Genomic DNA, 27,122 nt, shown 5'->3' with positions numbered 1-27,122 from the left:
TTGAGAGAAATTAGACTTTAAAATTTTTAGGAGAACCAAGACATTTTCAAATACAAGATTTATGATTAATTTTATTTTATTAACAAATTTATCTCTTTAAATAGATGAACATAACCTACACAAATTGAGTTCTACACTCGAAAAGAGACTCCTATTATGACTCTATCAAAAGGAAATAAACTTCATCCGGAACTAAATATCTACAAGCAATAACATATTTATATGAAAATAAACTCCTAATGAAATATCAACTCTCATACAACCTAATGACTCCTAATACGAATAAACTAGTCAGAGATAACTCTTATTCTAATTTGAAAGGTAAAAAATAAAAATTTATTATTAAATAATTTTTGTACCATAATGCTACAAGGAAATAAAAGACGGACTTAAATAAATAACTATCACTATTTAATATAATTCCACGACTTCTAACTTATCGGCATGTTAGTTCCATAACAGCGACCTTGGCTCTGCACGAGCACCATTTGAGCAACTCCTCTGTATTAATTTATCGCTAAAATTTCACCGGTCATTGATGCTTTATTATTAAGCATTTTTCCATTGATGCTTATTCACCATCCACTCGCCAACCGAGTCTTCGTTGGCGTTCGTATCGTGGACTTTACGTAACAGAAAAAAAAACACGTGTCACAATAATGGCCACTTCCTTTGGTCTTACGCCAGCCAGAATCCGCGTAAAAGTAACCGACTCTGGATAGGACCAGACCTTTCCACCGCCTCGACTGACTATAAATACCCCACCCCCGCCTTCATATTTCTACGTTTCAAATTCACGCTTCTTTCTTGTGTTAGGTATTGAAGATCGCTCACAAGGGATATTTCTCTTTGTGAGAAATTAGGATTTCTTTGGTAAATTTCGGGCTCGCTTTTAGGTTTTCTTTCCATACGTTGGTGATCGATTTCAGGGAAGCTTTGCTTTATGTTTGGTTTTGATGCATAGCAAGTAGAAGATTTATGCCGTCTTTGTTTACAGATTTAGTTTCTGTTCAAATATGTTGTTGATCGCTTACAGGGAAGAACTTCTTCGTTACAAATTAGGGCTTCTTTTATTGCGCCGGTAAAGGCCTTCAGGGAAGGTTTTCTTGCAATACCTTGGTGATGGCTTTCAGGGAAGGTTTTGTTTGTGTTTTTGGTTTTGATGCATCTTTGTCACAGAATTGTCAATAGCCAATAGAAGATTCCTTCCTATCATCTTTGTTACAGAATTGGTTTTTCTTCCAATACGTTGTTGATCGCGTGCAGTAAAGATTTTTCTTCGTTACAAATTAGGGGTTCTTTCTAATACGTTGGCGCGTGCTTCAGGGAAGGTTGTCATCTTCACAAATTAGGGTTTCTTTCAAGACGTTGGCAATGCTTTCAGGGAGGATCTTCTTTTCGCTGGGTTTCGATGGATTGCCAGCGGAAGATTTCTATAATCTTTATTACGAATTTGTAGTTCCTTCCAATACTTCGTTGAACGTTGCAGGGAAGATTTCTAGTTACACACAGGGCTTCTTTTTCCCCGTTGGTGAATGCTTCTTGGAAGGCCGCCTTCTTCACAAATTAGGATTTCTTTTAAGATTTTGTTCGCTTTCAGGGAAGATCTTCGTGCTATGTTTAATTTTACAAATTTGGCTTCTTCCAATACTTTGTAAATTTTTTGCAGGGAAGATTTTCTTGGTTACATATCAGGGTTTTTTTTAATATGCTGGTGAATGCTTCAGCCAAGGTTGTATTCAACATAGGGTTTTGAAGATGGTGGTGATCGGTTCCGGGAGGATCTTCTTTGTGTTAGGTGATGTATAGCTACTTGCTTCTCATCATCTTTGGGCTTTCTTGCAAAAAAATTTGTTGATCGCTTGCAGGGTAGATTTTCTTCGTCACAGATTAGGATTAGTGATGGCTTTCAGGGGAGGTTTGCTTCGTAGGGTTTTCTTTCAAGACCTTGGTGATCGCTTTCAGGGAAGATCTTCTTCGTGTTAGGTTTTGATGCATCCCTACTTGATCTATCATCTTTGGTACCAATTTGGGTTTTCTTCCCGAAAAGCTTTGTTGATGGCTTGCAGGGATGTTATGAGCAGGCTCATAACAAGGGAATATTTTAATTATTTCGGATTAGGGTTCTTTCAATATTGAATTATTCCTTTCATGGGAAGGTTTTCTTCGTCACAATTTAGAGGTTTCTTCCAGTAAGTTTGATGACCGCCTTGGGAATATCTGTGTGTTAGGTTTTGATGCATCGCTGGTAAGTATTCCTATCATTCTTGTAACAAATTCGGTTTTCGTCCTATATGTTGTCGATATAACTTCGCTAAAGATAATTTCTTTCAATATGGTGTGGATCATTTTTGTGTGATTCGTTTTGTCGAGGGAGATTGATGGCAGAGACTTTTGCTTCTTGCTTATGCATCCTAATAATATAAAGTAGTGTTTGTGAATTTAGGCTTTTTGTGTATAAAAAGGCGAAATGTTTATTTTTTCCCCTCTTTATATTTCGTGTTGTTTAAAAAATTTCTATATATTTATTTTCTCAGACGTCCCTATTCCTTGTTTGATTTATTTTATAGGTTTTGCTGTGCATCAGCTTTTTAAAACGTTGGGTTCTTGCAAAGTTGGCTTCTCGGCGTTGGTTTGTTTTTGTTTTTTTAAAATCATTCTAAATGTCGTATCTTTATGGTTAGCTAGCTTGGTTATCATGAATTCAAAAATTTTCATTGCTTCCATGTTTGACACTTGGTGCTTGGATTGTGTGTATTTCAGGTTGCGGTTGCGCAATTTTTTATGAATATCAGCGGTGCTCAGCATGTTTCTTCTGGTTATTGTTTCTACCAGAATCTAATTGCACTTTTCACTGATATACTTACGAACTTAAACATTTTTAGTTCAATCATTTAGTTGCGACTTCTTATGCAGATTGGAACTTTGATCAGCATTAGCGCTTATTATCATTTGGAAAGTATAACTGCTGTATCGTGTTGTTGATTGTGCCTTTCTGATTCTTGGTTTTACTATTTTGGTGCTAGCATATCTACAAAGAGGGCAGAGATATTGATTGGGTCTTTCTTTTTCTTGGTCGACAGAGTTTGATGTGGCTATAAGATCTCTCTTCCTATCGATTTCGAAGTGATTCTTTCTGCTTGTTCTAATTTTCTTTGTTCTTGTTTTAATATTGCGGCTGCTACTACTTTTGTTTGGCAGTACGTCATGTCATCGCGGTTTTATTGATATTTAAGTTCACTCCTGGGGGCGAATAACCATTTTGCGGCCTTTGGACTTCAGTCTATGCGCAGAACCATCTTTTGAAAGTAAAATCACGGGTTTTTGCTTTACCATCTTGTGATTGACATTTAGGCGTTTTGATATTTGGATTGATTTAAGTTACATTACTGGATTTGCGTCACCAATTGGTAATTTCAGATTAATGCTTATTGAATTACACGAAGTAAGTCGGTGGGTATGTGAACCAGGTCTGTTGTCTGAAGTTTTTCCAGTTCCGTGAGGATATTTGAGCACCGAGTAACATATGCTTCTGCCGGTGATATTTGTTTTCTGGTTTTGTGATGTGTAGTTTCCAATTCCTTGGAGTTTTAAGGTATACGGACGAGGAAGGTGTTTGAAAATGTCGCTGATGTTGGGAATGTTAGCTAGGTCTGCAATTTGAAGTTTTTCCAGTTTTGGGTGGATATTTGAGCACAGAGTAACATATGCTTCTGCCGTTGATATTTGTTTTCGGGTTTTGTGACTTGGAGTTTCCTATTTCATGAAGTTTTTGGAATACTGATGAGGAAGGTTTTTGAAAATATGTGGTTGACCTGTTGACAGGTGGAGGTTGTGATTTGGGCTTTCTTGTGTTTGAGCAAGAGTTTTTGAATTTGGTCTTTCTTCGGAAATAAGTGAAAATGCTTTTTCTTCTACCATCGGAAATAAGTGAAAATGCTTTTTCTTCTCCCACTCTTTATTTCACACGTTGTTTAGAAGTCTCTACTATATGCTGTTCTCTCAGACATGTCCCTATTCGTTGTTTTGATTTATTTTATAGGTTTTGCTGTGCATCGGCTTTTTACAACTTTGGGTTCTTGCAAAGTTGGATTCTCAATGTTGGTTTGTTTTTGTTTTTTAAAATCATTGCTAAATATTTTATCGTCATGGTTAGCTGGCTTGGTTATAATTCATTTAAAAGTTTCCATTGCTTCGTATTTCACGCTTGGTGCTTGGATTGTGTGTATTTCAGGCTGCAGTTGCGCAATTTTTTATGAATATCGGCGGTGCTCAGCATGTTTGTTCTGGTTTTTGTTTCTACCGGCATCTAATTGCACTCATCACTGATACTTAAGAACTTAAAATTTTCAGTTCGTTCATTTAGTTGCGACTTCTTATGCACAGATTGAAACTTTCTTCAGCATTGTCGTTTATTATCATTTGGAATGTGTAACTGCTGTATCGTATTGTTGATTGTGGCTGGCTGATTCTTGGTTTCACTACTCTTGTCATTCTAAAAAAGGTGTGAAGAATTTGGTGCTAGAATATCTCAAAGAGGGTGGAGATATTGATTGGGGCTTTCTTTTTACTGGTCTCCAGAGTTTGATGTGGCTATAAGTTCTCTCTTCCTTCGATTCCGAAGTGATTCTTTTTGCTTGTTCTAATTTTCTTTGTTCTTGCTTTAATGTTGTGGCTGCTACTACTTTTGTTTGGCAGTACGTCATGTCGTCGCGGTTTTATTGGTATTTAAATTCACTCCTGGGGGCGAATAATCATTTTGCGGCCTTTGGACTTCAGTTTCTGCGCAGAACAATCTTTTGAAAGTAAAAACACTGGTTTTGGCTTTACCATTTTGTGATTGACATTTAGGCGTTTTGATATTTTGATTGATTTAAGTTAAGATTGCTGGATTTGCGTCACCAATTGGTAATTTCAGATTAATTAACATTGAATTACTCGAAGTAAGTTGGTGGGCATGTGAACCAGGTCCGTAGTCTGAAGATTTTCCAGTTCTGTGAGGATATCTGAGTACCGAATAACATATGCTTCTGCAGGTGATATTTGTTTTCTGGTTTTGTGATGTGTAGTTTCCAATTCCGTGAAGTTTTTTGATATACGGCTGAGGAAGGTGTTTGAAAATATGTTGTTGATCTTGGGAATGTCAACTAGGTCTGCAATGTGATGTTTTTCCAGTTTTGAGCGGATATTTGAGCACCGAGTAACATATGCTTCTGCCGGTGATATTTGTTTCCTGGTTTTGTGACTTGTAGTTTCCTATTCCATGAAGTTTTTCGGATACTGATGAGGAAGGTGTTTGAAAATATGTCGATGACCAGTTCTCAAGTGGAGGTTGTGATTTGGGATTTCTTGTGTTTGGGCAGGAGTGATTGAATTTGTTCTTTCTGCGAAAATAAGTGAAAATGCTTTTTCTTCTCTCCCCCTCTTTATTTCACACGTTGTTTAGAAGTCTCTACGATATGCTGTTCTCTCAGAAATGTCCCCATTCCTTGTTTTGTTTTATTTTGTAGGTTTTGCTGTGCATCGGCTTTTTACAACTTTGGGTTCTTGCAAAGTTGGATTCTCGATGTTGGTTTGTTTTTGATTTTTAAAATCATTTCTAAATATTGTATCGTTATGGTTAGCTGTCTTGGTTGTCACTAATTTAAAAGTTTCCATTGCTTCGTAGTTCACGCTTGGTGCTTGGATTGTGTGTATTTCAGGTTGCGGTTGCGCAATTTTTTATGAATATCGGCGGTGCTCAGCATGTTTGTTCTGGTTTTTGTTTCTTCCAGCATCTAATTGCACTCTTCACTGATACTTAAGAACTTAAAATTTTCAGTTCGTTCATTTAGTTGCGACTTCTTATGCACAGATTGAAACTTTCTTCAGCATTGTCGTTTATTATCATTTGGAATGTGTAACTGCTGTATCGTATTGTTGATTGTGGCTGGCTGATTCTTGGTTTCACTACTCTTGTAATTCTGAAGAAGGTGTGAAGAATTTCGTGAAACTATATCTACAAAGAGGGCGGAGATATTGATTGGGGCTTTCTTTTTCCTGGTCTCCAGAGTTTGATGTGGCTATAAGTGCTCTTTTCCTCTCGATTTCGAAGTGATTCTTTTTGCTTGTTCTAATGTTCTTTGTTCTTGCTTTAATGTTGCGGTTGCTACTACTTTTGTTTGGCAGTACGTCATGTCGTCGCGGTTTTATTGGTATTTAAGTTCACTCCTCAGGGCGAATAACCATTTTGCGGCCTTTGGACTTTGTGCGCAAAACCATCTTTTGATGGTAAAATCACGGGTTTTTGCTTTACCATCTTGTGATTGACATTTTGGCGTTTTGATATTTGGATTGATTTAAGTTACATTACTGGATTTGCGTCACCAATTGATAATTTCAGATTAATGCTTATTGAATTTCACGAAGTAAGTCGGTGGGTATGTGAACAAGGTCTGTTGTCTGAAGTTTTTCCAGTTCTGTGAGGATATTTGAGCACGGAGTAACATATGCTTCTGCCGGTGATATTTGCTTTCTGGTTTTGTGATGTGTAGTTTCCAATTCCTTGAAGTTTTATGGTATACGGACGAGGAAGGTGTTTGAAAATATCGTTGATGTTGGGCATGTCGACTTGGTCTGCAATTTGAAGTTTTTCCAGTTTTGGGCGGGTATTTGAGCACAGAGTGACATATGCTTCTGCCGTTGATATTTGTTTTCGGGTTTTGTGACTTGTAGTTTCCTATTTAAGTTTTTGGGATACTGATGAGGATGGTGTTTGAAAATATGTGGTTGACAGGTGGAGGTTGTGATTTGGGATTTCTTGTGTTTGGGCAGGAGTGATTGAATTTGTTCTTTCTGCGAAAATAAGTGAAAATGCTTTTTCTTCTCCCCCCCTCTTTATTTCACACGTTGTTTAGAAGTCTCTACGATATGCTGTTCTTTCAGAAATGTCCCCATTCCTTGTTTTGTTTTATTTTGTAGGTTTTGCTGTGCATCGGCATTTTACAACTTTGGGTTCTTGCAAAGTTGGATTCTCGATGTTGGTTTGTTTTTGATTTTTAAAATCATTCCTAAATATTGTATCGTTATGGTTAGCTGTCTTGGTTGTCACTAATTTAAAAGTTTCCATTGCTTCGTAGTTCACGCTTGGTGCTTGGATTGTGTGTATTTCAGGTTGCGGTTGCGCAATTTTTTATGAATATCGGCGGTGCTCAGCATGTTTGTTCTGGTTTTTGTTTCTTCCAGCATCTAATTGCACTCTTACTTATAAAAAAAAAATACTTATCAAAAATTGCACTCTTCACTGATACTTAAGAACTTAAAATTTTCAGTTCGTTCATTTAGTTGCGACTTCTTATGCACAGATTGAAACTTTCTTCAGCATTGTCGTTTATTATCATTTGGAATGTGTAACTGCTGTATCGTATTGTTGATTGTGGCTGGCTGATTCTTGGTTTCACTACTCTTGTCATTCCAAAAAAGGTGTGAAGAATTTGGTGCTAGAATATCTCAAAGAGGGCGGAGATATTGATTGGGGCTTTCTTTTTCCTGTTCTCCAGAGTTTGATGTGGCTATAAGTTCTCTTTTCCTTCGATTCCGAAGTGATTCTTTTTGCTTGTTCTAATTTTCTTTGTTCTTGCTTTAATGTTGCGGCTGCTACTACTTTTGTTTGGCAGTACGTCATGTCGTCGCGGTTTTATTGGTATTTAAGTTCACTCCTGGGGGCGAATAATCATTTTGCGGCCTTTGGACTTCAGTTTCTGCGCAGAACAATCTTTTGAAAGTAAAAACACTGGTTTTGGCTTTACCATTTTGTGATTGACATTTAGGCATTTTGATATTTTGATTGATTTAAGTTAAGATTGCTGGATTTGCGTCACCAATTGGTAATTTCAGATTAATTAACATTGAATTACTCGGAGTAAGTTGGTGGGCATGTGAACCAGGTCCGTAGTCTCAAGATTTTCCAGTTCTGTGAGGATATTTGAGTACGGAGTAACATATGCTTCTGCCGGTGATATTTGCTTTCTGGTTTTGTGATGTGTAGTTTCCAATTCCTTGAAGTTTTATGGTATACGGACGAGGAAGGTGTTTGAAAATATCGTTGATGTTGGGCATGTCGACTTGGTCTGCAATTTGATGTTTTTCCAGTTTTGGGCGGGTATTTGAGCACAGAGTGACATATGCTTTTGCCGTTGATATTTGTTTTCGGGTTTTGTGACTTGTAGTTTCCTATTCCATGAAGTTTTTCTGAAACTGATGAGGAAGGTGTTTGAAAATATGTCGATGACCAGTTCTCAGGTGGAGGTTGTGATTTGGGCTTTCTCGTGCTTGAGCTAGAGTTCTTGAAGTTGGTCTTTCTTCAGAAATAAGTGAAAATGATTTTTCTTCTCCCCCTCTTTATTTCACACGTTGTTTCGAAGTCTACTCTTTGCTGTTCTCTCGGACATGTTCCCATTCCTTGTTTTGATTTATTTTATAGGTTTTGCTGTTCATCGGCTTTTTACAACTTTGGGTACTTGGAAAGTTGAATTCTCGACGTTGGTTTGTTTTTGTTTTTTAAAATCATCCTCTAAATGTTGTCTCTTTACGGTTATCTTGCTTGGTTATCATTAATTTAAAAGTTTCCATTGCTTCGTATTTGACGTTTTGTGCTTGGATGATGTGTATTTCAGGTTGCGGTTGCGCAATTTTTTATCAATATCAGCTGCGCTCAGCATGTTTGTTCTGGTTTTTGTTTCTACCAGCATCTAATTGCACTCTTCAATGATTTTTAAGAACTTTAAATTTTCAATTCGTTCATTTAGTGGGGCCTTCTCATGCACAGATTGAATCGTTCTTCAGCATTGTCGTTTATTATCATTTGGAATGTATAACTGCTGTATCGTATTGTTGATTGTGGCTGGCTGATTCTTGGTTTCACTACTCTTGTAATTCTGAAGAAGGTGTGAAGAATTTCGTGAAACTATATCTGCAAAGAGGGCGGAGATATTGATTGGGGCTTTCTTTTTCCTGGTCGACAGAGTTTGATGTGGCATTAAGTGCTCTTTTCCTCTCGATTTCGAAGTGATTCTTTTTGCTTGTTCTAATGTTCTTTGTTCTTGCTTTAATGTTGCGGTTGCTACTACTTTTGTTTGGCAGTACGTCATGTCGTCGCGGTTTTATTGGTATTTAAGTTCACTCCTCAGGGCGAATAACCATTTTGCGGCCTTTGGACTTGTGCGCAAAACCATCTTTTGATGGTAAAATCACGGGTTTTTGCTTTACCATCTTGTGATTGACATTTAGGCGTTTTGATATTTGGATTGATTTAAGTTACATTGCTGGATTTGCGTCACCAATTGATAATTTCAGATTAATGCTTATTGAATTTCACGAAGTAAGTCGGTGGGTATGTGAACAAGGTCTGTTGTCTGAAGTTTTTCCAGTTCTGTGAGGATATTTGAGCACGGAGTAACATATGCTTCTGCCGGTGATGTTTGCTTTCTGGTTTTGTGATGTGTAGTTTCCAATTCCTTGAAGTTTTATGGTATACGGACGAGGAAGGTGTTTGAAAATATCGTTGATGTTGGGCATGTCGACTTGGTCTGCAATTTGAAGTTTTTCCAGTTTTGGGCGGGTATTTGAGCACAGAGTGACATATGCTTCTGCCGTTGATATTTGTTTTCGGGTTTTGTGACTCGTAGTTTCCTATTTAAGTTTTTGGGATACTGATGAGGATGGTGTTTGAAAATATGTGGTTGACCTGTTGACAGGTGGAGGTTGTGATTTGGGATTTCTTGTGTTTGGGCAGGAGTGATTGAATTTGTTCTTTCTGCAAAAATAAGTGAAAATGCTTTTTCTTCTCCCCCCCTCTTTATTTCACACGTTGTTTAGAAGTCTCTACGATATGCTGTTCTCTCAGAAATGTCCCCATTCCTTGTTTTGTTTTATTTTGTAGGTTTTGCTGTGCATCGGCTTTTTACAACTTTGGGTTCTTGCAAAGTTGGATTCTCGATGTTGGTTTGTTTTTGATTTTTAAAATCATTCCTAAATATTGTATCGTTATGGTTAGCTGTCTTGGTTGTCATTAATTTAAAAGTTTCCATTGCTTCGTAGTTCACGCTTGGTGCTTGGATTGTGTGTATTTCAGGTTGCGGTTGCGCAATTTTTTATGAATATCGGCGGTGCTCAGCATGTTTGTTCTGGTTTTTGTTTCTTCCAGCATCTAATTGCACTCTTCACTGATATGCTTAAGAACTTAAAATTTTCAGTTCGTTCATTTAGTTGCGACTTCTTATGCACAGATTGAAACTTTCTTCAGCATTGTCGTTTATTATCATTTGGAATGTGTAACTGCTGTATCGTATTGTTGATTGTGGCTGGCTGATTCTTGGTTTCACTACTCTTGTAATTCTGAAGAAGGTGTGAAGAATTTCGTGAAACTATATCTACAAAGAGGGTGGAGATATTGATTGGGGCTTTCTTTTTCCTGGTCGACAGAGTTTGATGTGGCTATAAGTGCTCTTTTCCTCTCGATTTCGAAGTGATTCTTTTTGCTTGTTCTAATGTTCTTTGTTCTTGCTTTAATGTTGCGGTTGCTACTACTTTTGTTTGGAGTTCACTCCTTTTTTTTTTTGATAAGTAATGGCAATTTTATTAAAAAGCGTAAAAGGGCGCAACCCTTATACACGGGAAGTATACAAGAGAGCCCCTAAAAGGGTCGGATTGGAAATACATTTAGAAACTCTACAAAAGTAAAGACACTCAAACTATGATGTGTCGCTATCCAAGAATATAAAGTAGTTAGCCACCCCTTCCGTAGCTCCACCATAGTCGTCTCTACATCTTCAAACAGACGAGCATTCCGCTCCCTCCAAATACACCACATCAAGCATAGAGGAGCTAACCGCCAAGCCTCTTTGAGTTGACCATTCCCAATCGCCGCCCCCCAACTATTCAGTAGCTCCAACACCGTTCGAGGCATAATCCACTCCACCCCAAATAAAATAAGCACGTAGCTCCAAAGAGTCCGGGCGACCTCACAATGAAGCAACAAGTGATCAATAGACTCCCCACTCTTCTTACAAAGACAACACCACTCCATTACTATTACATTCCTCTTACGCAAATTATCATGCGTCAAGATTTTGCCCAAAGCTGCTGACCATACGAAGAAAGCCACCCTTGTTGGAGCCTTAACTCGCCAAATATTCTTCCAAGGAAAGAATGAAAGAAATGGACCATCTTTCCTAAAGAGTTCTTCGTAGAATGATCTCACCTCAAATAAACCTTTTTTAGAGGGATTCCACACTAATTTGTCACCCTCTCCATGACGAATTGAAGTGGAATATAATCGGTCGAAGAAAGAAATGACCATATCCATTTCCCAATCCTGGATTTGTCGTGTGAAAAGAACATTCCACTGCGTTACACCATTATGGACCGCCAAGTTATCCGCCACCAACGCATCTTTGTTCCTTGCTAAACAAAAAAGAGCTGGAAAACATTGCTTCAAGGAACTTTCCCCACACCACCAATCTTGCCAAAAACTAATATTAGATCCACTCCCCACTTCAAAACGAACAAAATTGCGGAATTTCTCCCACCCTCTCCTTATATGTTTCCATACACCCACTCCATAAGAACCCGAAACCTCTGTCGAGCACCACCCGCCCTTTAGACTCTGAAATTTGGTATCAATCACCAAACGCCATAGAGCCTCCCTCTCCTTACCATATCTCCATAACCATTTACCCAAGAGCGCTCTATTGAACTGGATGAGGTTGTGCACTCCCAACCCACCTGCATACAAAGGTGTACAAATCTTGTTCCAATTCACTAGATGGAATTTTTTCTCCTCCCCAATGCCTCCCCAAAGAAAATCCTTTTGAATTTTATCAAGGCGATTAGCAACACTCACTGGAATAGGAAACAAAGATAAGTAATAAGTGGGCATGTTGGAGAGCGTACTGTTAATAAGAGTCAACCGGGCACCCTTCGACAAGTACATCCGCTTCCACCCCGCCAACCTCCTTTCCATTTTTTCAATAACACCATTCCAAATAGATTTGGACTTATAAGAAGAACCCAACGGCAAACCCAAGTAAGTCATGGGCAAAGAGGCAACCCTACAGCCAAGAAGATTGGCCAACCTTTCGACCTCCTCTACTCCACCAATTGGAACAATTTCTGATTTTTCCAAATTAATTTTCAATCCAGAAGCCGCCTCAAAGCCTAATAAGATACATCTCAGGTGACGAATCTGTTCTTCTTGAGCACCACAAAAAATCAATGTATCATCAGCGAACATCAGATGATTCACTACAAAGGCCTCTGTATCTCTGGAACCCACTGAAAACCCTGTCAAATTACCCTGAATCAAAGCGGCATTGAACATTCTACTCAGAGCCTCCATAACCACCACAAACAACAATGGAGAAAGAGGGTCTCCTTGTCGCAAACCACGAGAGCTACTAAAGAAACCCGAAGGGGTTCCATTTACAAGAATAGAGAATCTCACCGTGGAAATACAGAAACGAATCCAATTCCTCCATTTTTCCCCCAATCCACATCTTTGTAGCAAATAGAGCAAGAAATCCCAGTTCACATGATCATACGCCTTCTCCAGATCTAGCTTACACAGGAGTCCGGGTTCCCCCGATCGAATTTGACTATCCACACATTCACTTGCAATGAGCACAGAATCTAATATTTGTCGACCTCCAATAAAAGCATTCTGAGTGTTGGAGATAATCTTACCCACAACGGATTTAAATCTGTTGGCAAGAACCTTTGATATAATCTTGTAAATCCCCCCTACCAAACTAATAGGGCGAAAATCTCTGACATCCATGGCTCCATTCTTCTTAGGAATCAAAGAGACAAAGGTAGCATTCAAACTCTTTTCGAACTTGCCTCTCTCGTGAAACTCTGCAAAAACATCCATAATATCAGTTTTTAAAAAAACCCAGCACTTCTGGAAGAAAGCCGCAGTGAATCCGTCAGGACCCGGTGCCTTGTCTCCATTCAAATCCCTGATTACATCCCACACCTCCTTCTCCTCAAAGGCTCTTTCTAACCCCCTGCTCTCCTCCGCATCAATGGATGAAAAAGGTAGGCCCTCCACCCTTGGCCGCCACCGGATTTTCTCCAAGTACAAATTACTATAGAAATGGACTAAGTGCTCCTCAATCTCCGCATGATTTCTGGAAATTAAACCGTTAATCATCAAAAGAGTCCACTTGGTTGAATTTACGGTGTGAGTTGGCAACCCTATGAAAGAATTTTGTGTTCTTATCCCCCTCCTTTAACCACAAAGCTCTAGACTTTTGCCTCCAGCTTGTTTCCTCAAAAAGGAGGGTCTTCTCCATCTCTCTCGCCATATCTGCCCTTTGAACTTTTTCCTCCTCCTCTAGGCAACGATTTTCTTCTATTAACTCCAGCTCTCGAATACCCTCCAATAATTCTTTCTTCTTTTTCCTTAAATCACCAAACACTTCTTCATTCCATTTCTTCAAATCAGCCTTCAAGGCCTTCAGTTTTTTGGCCAAAACGAAGCTTGGCAAACCCGAAAAGTCATAAGACATCCACCACTTTTGCACCAGCTCAACAAAACCCTCATGTTTCAGCCACATGTTTTCAAACTTAAAAGACCTGTTTCCTCCTCTATTCTTCTCACAATCCAACATTAAAGGAAAACGATCGGAGAACAGTCTTGTCAACCTCCTCTGAGAGACTTCAGGAAAACGGTCCTCCCACTCCGGAGAAATTAAGAACCTATCAATCCTTGACCAAATTTGATTTTCTTGACCATTAGACCAAGTAAAGTAGCCATCTTCAAGGGGAAGGTCCACCAAATTATGCATGAAAATGAAGTCAGAAAATTCTTCCATAGCTGCAAAAGAGCCAGCACCACTAGACCTCTCACTAGGAAAACGTACCACATTAAAGTCTCCCCCAATACACCAAGGCATCTCCCACCAACTCATCAATCCCGCTAACTCAGCCCACAAATCCCTTCTCTCCCTGTCATCGTTCGGACCATATACACCCCCAAAAGCCCAAACAACATTATCTCCAGTGTTACGCAAAGAACAAGCAACAGTGTAACTACCAGTACACTCTTCCACTTTCTCTACCACCCTTCTATCCCACATTAACAAAATTCCGCCCGACGCTCCATTGGCTCCCAAGTAACACCAATCAACATGAGTGCAACCCCATAAACTTCTCACCACCTCCCTAGAGATAACAGCCATCTTTGTCTCCACCAGGCATACAATATCCGGCTTCCAAACCCTTAGAAGCCCTCTAATCTCCTCAGGGCGAATAACCATTTTGCGGCCTTTGGACTTTGTGCGCAAAACCATCTTTTGATGGTAAAATCACGGGTTTTTGCTTTACCATCTTGTGATTGACATTTAGGCGTTTTGATATTTGGATTGATTTAAGTTACATTTCTGGATTTGCGTCACCAATTGATAATTTCAGATTAATTCTTATTGAATTTCACGAAGTAAGTCGGTGGGTATGTGAACAAGGTCTGTTGTCTGATGTTTTTCCAGTTCTGTGAGGATATTTGGACACCGAGTAACATATGCATCTGCCTGTGATATTTGCTTTCTGGTTTTGTGATGTTTAGTTTCCAATTCCTTGAAGTTTTATGGTATACGGACGATTAAGGTGTTTGAAAATATCGTTGATGTTGGGCATGTCGACTTGGTCTGCAATTTGAAGTTTTTCCAGTTTTGGGCAGGTATTTGAGCACAGAGTGACATATGCTTCTGCCGTTGATATTTGTTTTCGGGTTTTGTGACTTGTAGTTTCCTATTTAAGTTTTTGGGATACTGATGAGGATGGTGTTTGAAAATATGTGGTTGACCTGTTGACAGGTGGAGGTTGTGATTTGGGATTTCTTGTGTTTGGGCAGGAGTGATTGAATTTGTTCTTTCTGCGAAAATAAGTGAAAATGCTTTTCCTTCTCCCCCCCCCCTCTTTATTTCACACGTTTTTTAGAAGTCTCTACGATATGCTGTTCTCAGAAATGTCCCCATTCCTTGTTTTGTTTTATTTTGTAGGTTTTGCTGTGCATCGGCTTTTTACAACTTTGGGTTCTTGCAAAGTTGGATTCTCGATGTTGGTTTGTTTTTTATTTTTAAAATCATTCCTAAATATTGTATCGTTATGGTTAGCTGTCTTGGTTGTCATTAATTTAAAAGTTTCCATTGCTTCGTAGTTCACGCTTGGTGCTTGGATTGTGTGTATTTCAGGTTGCCGTTGCGCAATTTTTTATGAATATCGGCGGTGCTCAGCATGTTTGTTCTGGTTTTTGTTTCTTCCAGCATCTAATTGCATTCTTCACTGATACTTAAGAACTTAAAATTTTCAGTTCGTTCATTTAGTTGCGACTTCTTATGCACAGATTGAAACTTTCTTCAGCATTGTCATTTATTATCATTTGGAATGTGTAACTGCTGTATCGTATTGTTGATTGTGGCTGGCTGATTCTTGGTTTCACTACTCTTGTAATTCTGAAGAAGGTGTGAAGAATTTCGTGAAACTATATCTACAAAGAGGGCGGAGATATTGATTGGGGCTTTCTTTTTCCTGGTCGACAGAGTTTGATGTGGCTATAAGTGCTGTTTTCCTCTCGATTTCGAAGTGATTCTTTTTGCTTGTTCTAATGTTCTTTGTTCTTGCTTTAATGTTGCGGTTGCTACTACTTTTGTTTGGCAGTACTTCATGCCGTCGCGGTTTTATTGGTATTTAAGTTCACTCCTCAGGGCGAATAACCATTTTGCGGCCTTTGGACTTGTGCGCAAAACCATCTTTTGATGGTAAAATCACGGGTTTTTGCTTTACCATCTTGTGATTGACATTTAGGCGTTTTGATATTTGGATTGATTTAAGTTACATTTCTGGATTTGCGTCACCAATTGATAATTTCAGATTAATGCTTTTTGAATTTCACGAAGTAAGTCGGTGGGTATGTGAACAAGGTCTGTTGTCTGAAGTTTTTCCAGTTCTGTGAGGATATTTGAGCACGGAGTAACATATGCTTCTGCCGGTGATATTTGGTTTCTGGTTTTGTGATGTGTAGTTTCCAATTCCTTGAAGTTTTATGGTATACGGACGAGGAAGGTGTTTGAAAATATCAGTTGCTACTACTTTTGTTTGGCAGTACGGCATGTTGGATTTGCGTCACCAATTGGTAATTTCAGATTAATGCACATTTAATTACACCAAGTAAGTCGGTGTGTATGTGAACCAGGTCTGTAGTCTGAAGTTTTTCTAGTTCTGTGAGGATATTTGAGAAATGAGTAACATATGCTTCTGCCGGTGATATTTGTTTTCTGGCGTTTTGATATGTGGATTGATGTAAGTTACATTGCTGGATTTGCGTCACCAATTGGTAATTTCAGATTAATGCACATTGAATTACACCAAGTAAGTCGGTGGGTATGTGAACCAGGTCTGTAGTCTGAAGTTTTTCCAGTTCTGTAAGGATATTTGAGAAATGAGTAACATATGCTTCTGCCGGTGATATTTGTTTTCTGGTTTTGTGATGTGTAGTTTCCAATTCCTGGAAGTTTTTTTGTATACGGACGAGGAGGTGTTTGAAAATGTCGTCGATGTTGGGCATGTCAACTAGGTCTGCAATTTGAAGTTTTTCCAGTTTTGGGCAGATATTTAAGCACTGAGTAACATATGCTTCTGCCATTGATATTTGTTTCCGGGTTTTGTGATTTGTAGTTTCCTATTTCATGAAGTGTTGGGATACTGATGAGGAAGGTGTTTGAAAATATGTGGTTGACCTGTTCATAGGTGGAGGTTGTGCTTTGGGCTTTCTCGTGTTTGAACAGGAGTTTTTGAACTTGGTCTGTCTGTGGAAATAAGTGAAATTGATTTTTCTTCTCCCCCTTTTTATTTCACGTGTTTATAAGTCTACTATATGCTGTTCTCTCAGACATGTCCCCATTCCTTGTTTGGATTTATTTTATAGGTTTTGCTGTGCATTGGCTTTTTACAACTTTGGATTCTTGCAAAGTTGGGTTCTCGATGTTGGTTTGTTTTTTTTTTTAAAATCATTCCTAAATGTTGTATCTTTATGGTTAGCTGGCTTGGTTATCATTAATTTAAAAGTTTCTGTTGCTTCTTGTTTCACGCTTGGTGCTTGGATTGTGTGTTTTTCAGGTTGCGGTTGCGCAATTTTTTTATGAATATCGGCAGTGCTCAGCATGTTTGTTCTGGTTTTTGTTTCTACCAGTATCTAATTGCAATCTTCACTGATACTTAAGAACTTAAAATTTTCAGTTCGTTCATTTAGTTGCGACTTATTATGCACAGATTGAAACTTTCTTCAGCATTGTCGTTTATTATCGTTTGGAATATGTAACTTCTGTATCATATTGTTGATTGTGGCTGGCTGATTCTTGGTTTCCCTACTCGTCATTGTGAAAAAGGTGTGAACTACAAAGAGGGCAGAGATATTGATTGGGGCTTTCTTTTTCCTGGTCGACAGAGTTTGATGTGGCTATAAGTTCTCTTTTCCTTTCGATTTCGAAGTGATTCTTTTTGCCTGTTTTAATTTTCTTTGTTCTTGTTTTAATGTTGCGGCTGCTACTACTTTTGTTTGGCAGTATGTCATGTCGTCGCGGTTTTATTGGTATTTAAGTTCACTCCTGGGGGCGAATAACCATTTTGCGGCCTTTGGACTTCAGTTTCTGCGCAGAACCATCTTTTGAAAGTAAAAACGCGGATTTTTGCTTTGCCATTTTGTGATTGACATTTAGGCGTTTTGATATTTTGATTGATTTAAGTTACATTGCTGGATTTGCGTCACCAATTGGTAATTTCAGATTAATGCACATTGAATTACACCAAGTTAGTGGGTATGTGAACTAGGTCTGTAGTCTGAAGTTTTTCCAGTTCTGTGAGGATATTTGAGCACCGAGTAACATATGCTTCTGTCGGTGATATTTGTTTCCTGATTTTGTGACTTGTAGTTTCCTATTTCATGAAGCTTTTGGGATACCGATCAGGAAGGTATTTGAAAATATGTCGTTGACCTGTTCACTGGTGGAGGTTGTGATTTGGGCTTTCTTGTGTTTGATCAAGAGTTTTTGAATTTTGTCTTTCTGCTGAAATAAGAGAAATGTGTTTTCTTTTCCCCCTCTTTATTTCACATGTTGTTTTGGAAGTCTTGTATATGCTATTCTCTCGGGCATGTACCTATTACTTGTTTTGATTTATTTATAGGTTTTGCTGTACCTATTACTTGTTTTGATTTATTTTATAAGTTTTGCTTTGCATCGGCTTTTCACAACTCTGGGTTCTTGTAAAGTTGGCTTCTCAGCATTGGTTTTATTTTATTTTATTTTTAAAAAAAAATCATCCTCAATGTTTCATCTTCATGGTTAGCTGGCTTCTTACTTGACACTTGGTGGTTGGATTGTGTGTATTTCAGGTTGCGTTTGCGCATTTTTTTATGAATATCAGCGGTGCTCAGCATGTTTGTTCTGGTTCTTGTTTCTTCCAGCATTTAATTGTACTTTTAATAGATACTTAAGAACTTAAAATTTTCTGTTCGATCATTTAGTTGCTGCTTCTTATTCACAGATTGGAACTTTGATCAACACTGCCGTTTATTATCATTTGGAATGTGTAACTTCTGTATCACATTGTTGATTTGTCTTTCTGATTCTTGGTTTCATTATTCTTGTAATTCTGACAAAGGTGTGTGGAGAATTTGGTGCTAATATATCTACTAAGAGGGTGTACATATTTATTGGGCCTTTCTTTTTCTTGGTCAACAGAGTTTGATGTGGCTAGAAGTTCTCTATTCCTGTCGATTTTGAAGGGATTCTTTCTGCTGCTTCTATTTTTTCTTTGTTCTTGTTTTACTGTTGCGGCCTGCGACTACTTTTCTTAGGCCTTATGTCCTGTCGTGTTTTTATTGGTATTGTAGTTCACTCCTGGGGGCGTATAACCATTTTGCGGCCTTTGGACTTCAATTTCTGTGGAAAACCATCTTTGGAGAGTAAAAATACAGGTTTTTGCTTTATCATCTTGTGATTGAGATTTGTGGTGTGTGCCTGCAATTTATGAGGTACATGAACTAGAAAGGCGAAGTTTGATTCGGACCTGTAGGGAGATTCGGACCTGTAGGGATAAGCTGTCATCTCCTCTGCTTGTATAATTTCTTTTCTTAATGCTTTATCTTTGATCCACGTTTCTTATAGCTTGGTAATGGCTTGCAAGGAAGATTCCCTTTACAAATTATTTGGTTCTTTTAATACGTTGGTGAACATTTCAGGGAATGCTGTCTTCTTAAAAAGTTAGGGTTTCTTTCAAGATAACGATGTTCGCTTTCAAGGAAGATCTTTGTGCTGGGTTTCCATGCATTGCTAGTGGAAGATTTCTTTATCTTTATTGCGAATTTTTAGTTTCTTCCATTACTTTGTTGATCATTGTTAGGGCTCCTTTTCCAATGTTTGTGAATGCTTTAGAAAAGGTTTGTCTTCTTTGCAAATTTGGGTTTCTTTCAGGACAGTGTTGGCTTTCAGGGAAGATCTTTGTGTTAGGTTTCGATGCATTGTTAGTGGGATTTAATTACAGTTTTTTAGCTTCTTCCAATACTTTGTTGACCGTCTGCTGGGAAGATTTTCTTGGTTACATATTTGGGCCGCTTCTAATATGATGGTGACTGCTTTAGGGAAGGTTTTCTTCTTCATTTTAGGGTTTCTTTGAAGATGCTGGTGATCGATTTCAGGGAGGTTCTTCTTTGTGTTAGGTGATGCATTGGTACTTGATTCCCATCATTTTTGGTTTTGCTGCCAAAAAACTTCTGTTGATTGCTTGCAGGGTAGATTTTCTTCGTCACATACTAGGGTTCTTTGATACGTAAGTGATTGCTTTCAGAGGTTGTTTTCTTCGTAAGGTCAAGACTTCTGTGATCGCTTTCAGGGATGATCTTTGTGTTAGGTTTTGGTACATCACTACTTGATCTATTATCTTTGTGGCAAATAAGGTTTTATTCCAAAAAACTTTTGTAGATTGCTTGCAGGGAAAAGATTTTACTCGTCATAGATTGGGGGTTCATGAGGTTTTCTTCGTCACCATTCAGTGTTTCTTTTAGTACGTTTGATGACCGCTTTCAAGGAAGATCTTTGTTTTAGGTTTCATTGCTGTTAGAGAATTCCCATTATGCTTGTCACAAATTCAGTTTTTGCCCAATATGTTATTCTTTTGCAGCTAAGATTGCTACAAGTTTTGTTGATTGTTCTCGGGGAGAATCTCCTTCGTTAAAGATTAAGACTTCTTTCAATATGGTGGGGATCACTTTTGCTTGATACTCTGTGTCAAAGTAGAATTTATTTGAGACGGTAAATGATGGACTTTTGCTTCTTGCTTATGCCTCCGAATGCTATGGAGGGGAGTTAATATGTTTGAAGAATTTGGTGCTAATTTGTCCACAAGGAGAGGATGATTGGGGCTTTCTTGTACCTGTTCGATAGAGGTTGATGCGGTGATAAGCTCTCTTTTCCCCTCGTTTTTGTAAGGAATTATTTCTGCTTCTTTTAATACTGTGGCCTGTGACAGTTTTTCTTAGGCATTATTTTCCAAGGGGAATGCTTCAGGGAAGGTTGTCTTCACAAATTAGGGTTTCTTTCAAGATGTTGGTGTATGCTTTCAGGGAAGGGTTTCGAAGCATTGCTAGTGGAAGATTTCTATATTCTTTATTTCAAATTTGTAGTTTCTTCTAATTCATTGATTGTCGCTGGGAAGTTTCGTATTACAAATTAGGGCTTCTTTTTCTGTGTTGGTGAATGCTCCAGGGGAGGTTGTCTTCTTCAAATATTAGGGACGATGGTGGTCACTTTCAGGGAAGATCTAAGTGTTAGGTTTTGGTGCATTATTAGTGGAAGAATAATATAAATTACAAATTTGTAGTTTCTTCTAATACTTTATTAATTATTTGCTAGGAATATTTTCTTTAGTTACATATGAGATCTTCTTCTAATATGTTGATGAATGCTTCAGGGAAGGTTTTATTCTTCACATATTAGGGTTTCTTTGAAGACGGTGATCGATTTCACATAGTATCTTCTGCTACTTGATTGGTGGCTGTTCGTCACAGATTAGGGTTCTTTCAATACGTACTAGTGACTTCTTTCAAAGGAAACCTCCTTTGTAGGCTCTTTCAATATGATGTTAATCTTTTGCAGCTAAGATCGCTACAAATTGTGTTGATTGTTCTCAGGCAGAATCTCCTTGGTTAAAGATTAAGATTTCTTTCAATATGGTGATCATTTGTGTGTGATACTGTTTGTCAAGGGAGAATTGATTTTAGATGGTAAAGGATGGACGTTTGCTTCTTTCTTATGCATCCTAATGCTATGGAGAGGAGTTATGGTTTCGGAGTTATTTGGAAATATATTATATTGATTGATTGTCTTTGATTTTTCTGGGAAGGTGTGTGAAGAGTTTGGTGCCTAATATGTCTACAAGGAGTGGAGATTTTGATTGGGGCTTCTTGTACATGGTCGACCGAGTTTGATGTGGCAATAAGTTTTCTTCTCCTCGGGTTTTTGAAAGGAATTCTTTCTGCTTGTTGAAATTTTTCTGTCTTATTGTTGTGGCCTGTGACTGCTGTTCTTAGGGGCATTATGTTCCAAGTGGATCATGAATTCTAGATTGAAGTTAGGTTGTCCCCTCGTCCTGTTGTTTTTTTATTGGTATTTTAGTGGACTCCTTGGGGCGAATAATGAGTATGTGGCCTTTGGACTTCAATTTTTGTGCAAAATCAACTCTTGACAGTAAAAACACAGGTATTTTGCTTTATCATCCTGTGATTGACATTAGCCTTTTGAGATTTGGATTGCTTTAAGTTACATTGCTTTAAGTTAATGCTCATTACATTACACAAAGTCAGTCGGTGGGTATGCCAGGTTTGCAATCTCAAGTTTTTCCATTTCTGGACGGATATTTTAGGACCGAATTCTATGGCCCGTGATGTTTGTTTCATGGTGTTGTGACCTATAGTTTCCTATTTCGTGAAGTTTTTTTGACATAATTGATGAGGAAGATGCTCGAAAATGGTGTTGTGATCTACTCGTACTTTAAGCTTAGGTTTGTGTTTTCCCTTTTGCCTTTTGTATATGAGTGTTTTGGGTTCAGAGTTGTGTGGACGTCTTCTATGTTCTTGGACGGTTCAGGCATGTAGCAGTTTTGTGATTTGTGGTATGCAGTTGCTGCAGTTATGATATTTAAAGAATTTGATGTCGATATGACCACGTGACTTTTTGATTTGGGTTTTCTTATTGCTACGGCTTGCAACTGCATTTTTCTTAGCCTTTTGGTTTTAAAGTTTGGCAAATGTAAGTATTCTTTTTCCTCAAGGTGGTGGCTCAGTTCAAATATAGGAAGTAGATATTCTAGTTACTATTCATTGGGGTTGCCTTGAATTGGGTTCACTAACATTTTCAAGTTTCTGTGTGTCTTTGTTGATCGTTTGGTGCTGAACAAGAAGAACTTAGCCTTTGTTACTGGATTTATGTGGACAAGCATCTTTGGGCAGCGAAAGAACAGGGTTTTACTGGTTTTGCTTTATCCTCGTGATTGACGCAAGTTAAGCATTTTGAGGTTTGCATGGAATTAACCTCTTGTTGTCTTTGTTTTAAATTCTGAATTTGTTTTAATCTCTTGTTGTCTGATCAAATTCCTAGTCGAAGAGAGTGTGTAAGTTGATGTAAGTTAATGCCTTAAATGTTGGACACAACTGTGTAGTGGATTGGATTTTTTACGGTTATTTACAGATTCTGGTGAGCGACGGTCTTTTGCAGCTCTTTGGCGTCTAGCATGCATAGTTTGGCTTGTCTTTGGTATTCAATGGAACTGTTAATTATTTGTACAAGCAGCTTTTGTTAGATTATAAAGTTGGTGTGCTGGTTTCGTGTTGTAACTTATGCAGTAAGCGTTGTGATTTATTGTAATCTGTCAGTTGTCTAAGAATTGTCCCAGAGTTGCAGGCTCTTAAGAGATGGGGTCCGAAGTAATGTTGGATCGTTTGGGCATATAGCATTGTGGTATCTAATTCCTTCAATTATGATATTTAAAGAGCTTAATGTTAATATGTATACAGGAAGTATGCTTATTGAGAGGCGAAGCCTGACTAAGACGTGGCGATATTATTTTTTATTGTATTGAGAGTTTGGTGAACAAATGTAAGGGTTTGTTTGGCCAAGTTCTAAAAATTAGTCTCTAAAGAGAAAAAGAAAAATGCGAATGGATTTTTCCAAGTGTGTCCAACTACTAATATGTATTTCAAAATTAATTATAGATTCTTTTGTAGAAAACAGTGAGAATCATAAGTGCATAAACTATTATCGCTAATTCATTGTTATTTTCAAATCGATCAGTTTGGAATGTGAATAGTGAGTCTCAAAAAAAACGTGCGACAACCTAAATGCATAAGAGAGAGAGAGAGAGAGGGCTCTTAATAAATGCTTTGTGGGCGCTTTGGTTTCAACTGCTCCTTGCATATATTTTGGACCCCATGTTTCTCAGACCAGGATCTCAATGTGTAAGGGATATAATTTATCAGGAGTCTCACTCAAGCAATCCCACTCAGAAGACCATTATATTGAGTAACTACTCACTCTGTGAAACTAATGGCATAAGTCCACTACATGAAAAATAATTGCATCTTTATGAAGTCTCTTATAAGGACACTCATACTCTGATACGCGCTCTTTATCTAAAAGCTTTTCTATTCATTTTTTTTTTTTTCAAAAGATATATATACTGACTTAAGCATCGGAGTATCCCCGGTCCCTCGGGGATCGGTGGATTTTTTGTGACAATTTTTTTTATTTCGTAGGTGGCCTATCGCCCGTTCTACTGTTTTGCTTCTAATACCATGATGGAGCTCAAACTGGTAACGTGTTGTTTAAACACATGTTTGGGGTGATAATTCCACAACTTGGGCACAACAATCCATATAGTTTATGATTAAAAAAAATGCTGAAATATCATTAACCATATGCGGGTGGTCATTCCAAATAAATATAATGTTTTTTTTTATTATTAAAAGATATATATACTGACTTAAGCATCGGAGTATCCCTGGTCTCTCGGGGATCGGTGAATTTTTTGTGACAATTTTTTCTATTTCGTAGGTGGCCTGTCGCCCGTTCAACTGTTGAAAAAATTGCTTCCAATACCATATGATGGAGCTCAAACTAGTAACGGGTTGTTTGAACACATGTTTGGGGTGATAATTCCACAACTTGTGCACAACAATTCATATAGTTGATGATTAAAAAAAATGTTGAAATATCATTAACCATATGCGGGTGGTCATTTCAAATAAAAATGTTGTTTTTTTTTTTTTTTATCAAAAGATATATATACTGACTTAAGCATCGGAGTATCCCTGGTCTCTCGGGGATCGGTGGATTTTTTGTGACAATTTTTTCTATTTTGTAGGTGGCCTATCGCTCGTTCAACTGTTGAAAAAATTGCTTCCAATACCATGATGGAGCTCAAACTGGTAACGGGTTGTTTAAACACATGTTTGGGGTGATAATTCCACAATTTGTGCGCAACAATCCATATAGTTGATGATTAAAAAAAATGCTGAAATATCATTAACCATATGCGGGTGGTCATTCCAAATAAATATAATGTTTTTTTTTTATTATTAAAAGATATATATACTGACTTAAGCATCGGAGTATCCCTGGTCTCTCGGAGATCGGTGGATTTTTTGTGACAATTTTTTCTATTTTGCAGGTGGCCTATCGCCAGTTCAACTGTTGAAAAAATTGCTTCCAATACCATATGATGGAGCTCAAACTAGTAACGGGTTGTTTAAACACATGTTTGGGGTGATAATTCCACAACTTGTGCACAACAATCCATATAGTTGATGATTAAAAAAAATGTTGAAATATCATTAACCATATGCGGGTGGTCATTCCAAATAAATATATTGTTTTTTTTTATTATTAAAAGATGTATATACTGACTTAAGCATCGGAGTATCCCTGGTCTCTCGGGGATCGGTGGATTTTTTGTGACAATTTTTTTCTATTTTGTAGGTGGCCTATCGCCCAAAAAAATTGCTTCCAATACCATGATGGAGCTCAAACTGGTAACGGGTTGTTTAAACACATGTTTGGGGTGATAATTCCACAACTTGTGCACAACAATCCATATAGTTGATGATTAAAAAAAATGCTGAAATATCATTAACCATATGCGGGTAGTCATTCCAAATAAATGTTGTTTGAAGCTCAAACTGGTAACGGGTTGTTTAAACACATGTTTGGGGTGATAATTCCACAACTTGTGCACAACAATCCATATAGTTGATGATTAAAAAAAATGCTGAAATATCATTAACCATATGCGGGTAGTCATTCCAAATAAATGTTGTTTTTTTTTTTTTTATCAAAAGATATATATACTGACTTAAGAGACTTTTTTAAGAATTTTTTATATGCATACATAAACAGGAGTGGGATCTCAGTTGGATAGCAGTGGGCACCCCAAGCCTCTACTGGACCAGGAGTAGAGCATTATAAAATATTAGCCTCTTAACTTTAAGGGAAAGTATGCATTTAATACGATTGGTTCAGGTTGAAGAAGTGGATTAGGTTGCCGAAACATCTAGCAATGTGGAGCAGTTTCACTTTACCACGTTCACTTTACCCATTGAAGTATTAAAGTGTAGAAGCTGGAATCAACATTTTCGATAAGGAGACCCCTGCTGCAAAATGCTAGCCAGAGTTATATTTTGCTCTACGGTCTCTTTGGCCATTTTGGCAGTCGTTCTATTGGCTTTTCTCTCGCCCATACCCCATAGAAAGTCATCACAGAGTCACACAAGGCCGCCATGGCTGGCTCTGTCCTTGTACCTCCAACAACCACACACTATAAGCTCTAGCTCGCAACCCGTGGCAAGGTCCGATGCCGAAGCATTCATCTTTCATCGTACGCTCACAGAGGGACCTGAGAACACTTCCCGGGTCGTGGGAAAAGCCCAGAGCTTCATAGTTCCTGTTGAAGACTTTGCTCACTCGGCGTTCAATATCATATATCTGACCTTCGACACTTCCGAGTATTCCGGCAGCCTTAGTGTCGAGGCCAAGCATGTCGCTCATAGGGACGCAGAACAACTCACTGTGGTGGGCGGGACAGGGTCTTTTGCTTTTGCACGTGGGCTTGCTGTTTTTGCTCAGACCGATCACCAACCATCTGACATGGATGCATCCTACCGCGTAAAACTTCAACTTAGATTTCCAAATCGATCTCAGACAATACCAGGATGATTCATAGGTCTGGAATGTTACTGTCTTGCTTAATTTTTTGTTTGCAATATATATTATAATTATTTCTTTGACTCGAGAAAGTCCAAAATGTAAAAGCGTCTCAAAGGAGGCTGAAGGCCTGTTTGTAGAACATTTATAATTATATAACTATGACCACATGAATTATAGCTCAGTATTACGACATTCATGAAGGTGGCACAATATTCTATTTTATACTTCATAGTGGGGACAACGGATTGGAATTCCTGAAACTAAGATAATCAAATTTTATTGAAATTTGGACTTTGTAAGAAAGAGAGTTGTCGTCCAAGAGGGGCCATTTACAATGATTGTCGTACCATTGTGATGAGATGACAGTTGAACTTTACTTTTAGATTATTACTTGTAAAAACAAATGAGATATGATTCTACACCATCTAAATATATAACTTTTCACCACCTTGCCACATAGATAAAGTGGTGAAAAGTTGTATATTTAGGTGGTGAATAATCATTTCTCAAAACAAATATTACAATGGCCATACGATCTCCCGTCTTTCTCACTCAACTAGCCACACAATCTTTATTTAAAAATAAAAAATAAAAATTTACAAGCAAAGTGTCAACTTTATATCTGTTTTTATTTTCTAAAAATGTGTGTTTTATTTTATTTTTTAAAAAAATTAGGGTAGATGTAAAATTAATTCATGAGTAAAAGCACTTTTACATATCACTCCCTAGGTTTTTTTTTTTCTTCAAAAACACGAAGTTTTTCACAATTTTCAATTTGGTCATTTCATATGTTTTTTTTGCCCAATTTAGTAACCTCCTTCGGCGTCATGTTAG

The 27,122-nt window shown here is 37.9% G+C and overlaps 1 protein-coding gene and 4 long non-coding RNA genes across 11 annotated transcripts; all 5 read left to right on the top strand.

The window, feature by feature from the left end:
* Positions 1-801: 801 nt before the first annotated feature.
* LOC133866032 (uncharacterized) lies at positions 802-7,235 on the top strand. Of its 7 annotated transcripts, none has more exons than XR_009899859.1 (4): positions 802-2,248; positions 2,571-2,632; positions 2,764-3,896; positions 4,043-7,235. It is a non-coding gene; the product is annotated as an uncharacterized LOC133866032 (long non-coding RNA). The 7 variants fall into 7 exon arrangements; XR_009899858.1 differs by having other exon boundaries at positions 802-2,632; positions 2,764-2,818; positions 2,917-3,896; XR_009899854.1 differs by having other exon boundaries at positions 802-1,100; positions 1,495-3,896.
* Positions 7,236-7,268: 33 nt separating this feature from the next.
* On the top strand, positions 7,269-10,570 carry LOC133867294 (uncharacterized). The gene is made up of 3 exons (XR_009900025.1): positions 7,269-9,221; positions 9,334-9,383; positions 9,485-10,570. It is a non-coding gene; the product is annotated as an uncharacterized LOC133867294 (long non-coding RNA).
* A 4,433-nt stretch (positions 10,571-15,003) lies between these two features.
* Positions 15,004-20,702, top strand: LOC133865990 (uncharacterized). Its single transcript, XR_009899848.1, has 2 exons — positions 15,004-19,950; positions 20,027-20,702. It is a non-coding gene; the product is annotated as an uncharacterized LOC133865990 (long non-coding RNA).
* A 464-nt stretch (positions 20,703-21,166) lies between these two features.
* LOC133865991 (uncharacterized) lies at positions 21,167-22,924 on the top strand. The gene is made up of 2 exons (XR_009899849.1): positions 21,167-22,340; positions 22,493-22,924. It is a non-coding gene; the product is annotated as an uncharacterized LOC133865991 (long non-coding RNA).
* Positions 22,925-25,383: 2,459 nt separating this feature from the next.
* LOC133867045 (pterocarpan synthase 1) lies at positions 25,384-26,488 on the top strand. The gene has a single exon (XM_062303719.1). It carries the CDS (start codon positions 25,743-25,745, stop codon positions 26,295-26,297), a length of 555 nt encoding a protein of 184 aa, XP_062159703.1. The 5' UTR covers positions 25,384-25,742; the 3' UTR covers positions 26,298-26,488.
* The last annotated feature ends 634 nt before the right edge of the window (positions 26,489-27,122 follow it).

Source organism: Alnus glutinosa, chromosome 4 (genome assembly GCF_958979055.1).
Source record: "Alnus glutinosa chromosome 4, dhAlnGlut1.1, whole genome shotgun sequence".
Classification (NCBI taxonomy): Eukaryota; Viridiplantae; Streptophyta; class Magnoliopsida; order Fagales; family Betulaceae; genus Alnus; species Alnus glutinosa.
Note: the sequence above shows the minus strand (reverse complement) of the source record. Positions and strands in the feature narration are given on the sequence as shown.

What these genes read in the sequence shown, in the direction of transcription:
- LOC133867045 (XM_062303719.1), top strand. Translation starts at nt 25,743, where the DNA reads ATGCTAGCCAGAGTTATATTTTGCTCTACGGTCTCTTTGGCCATTTTG.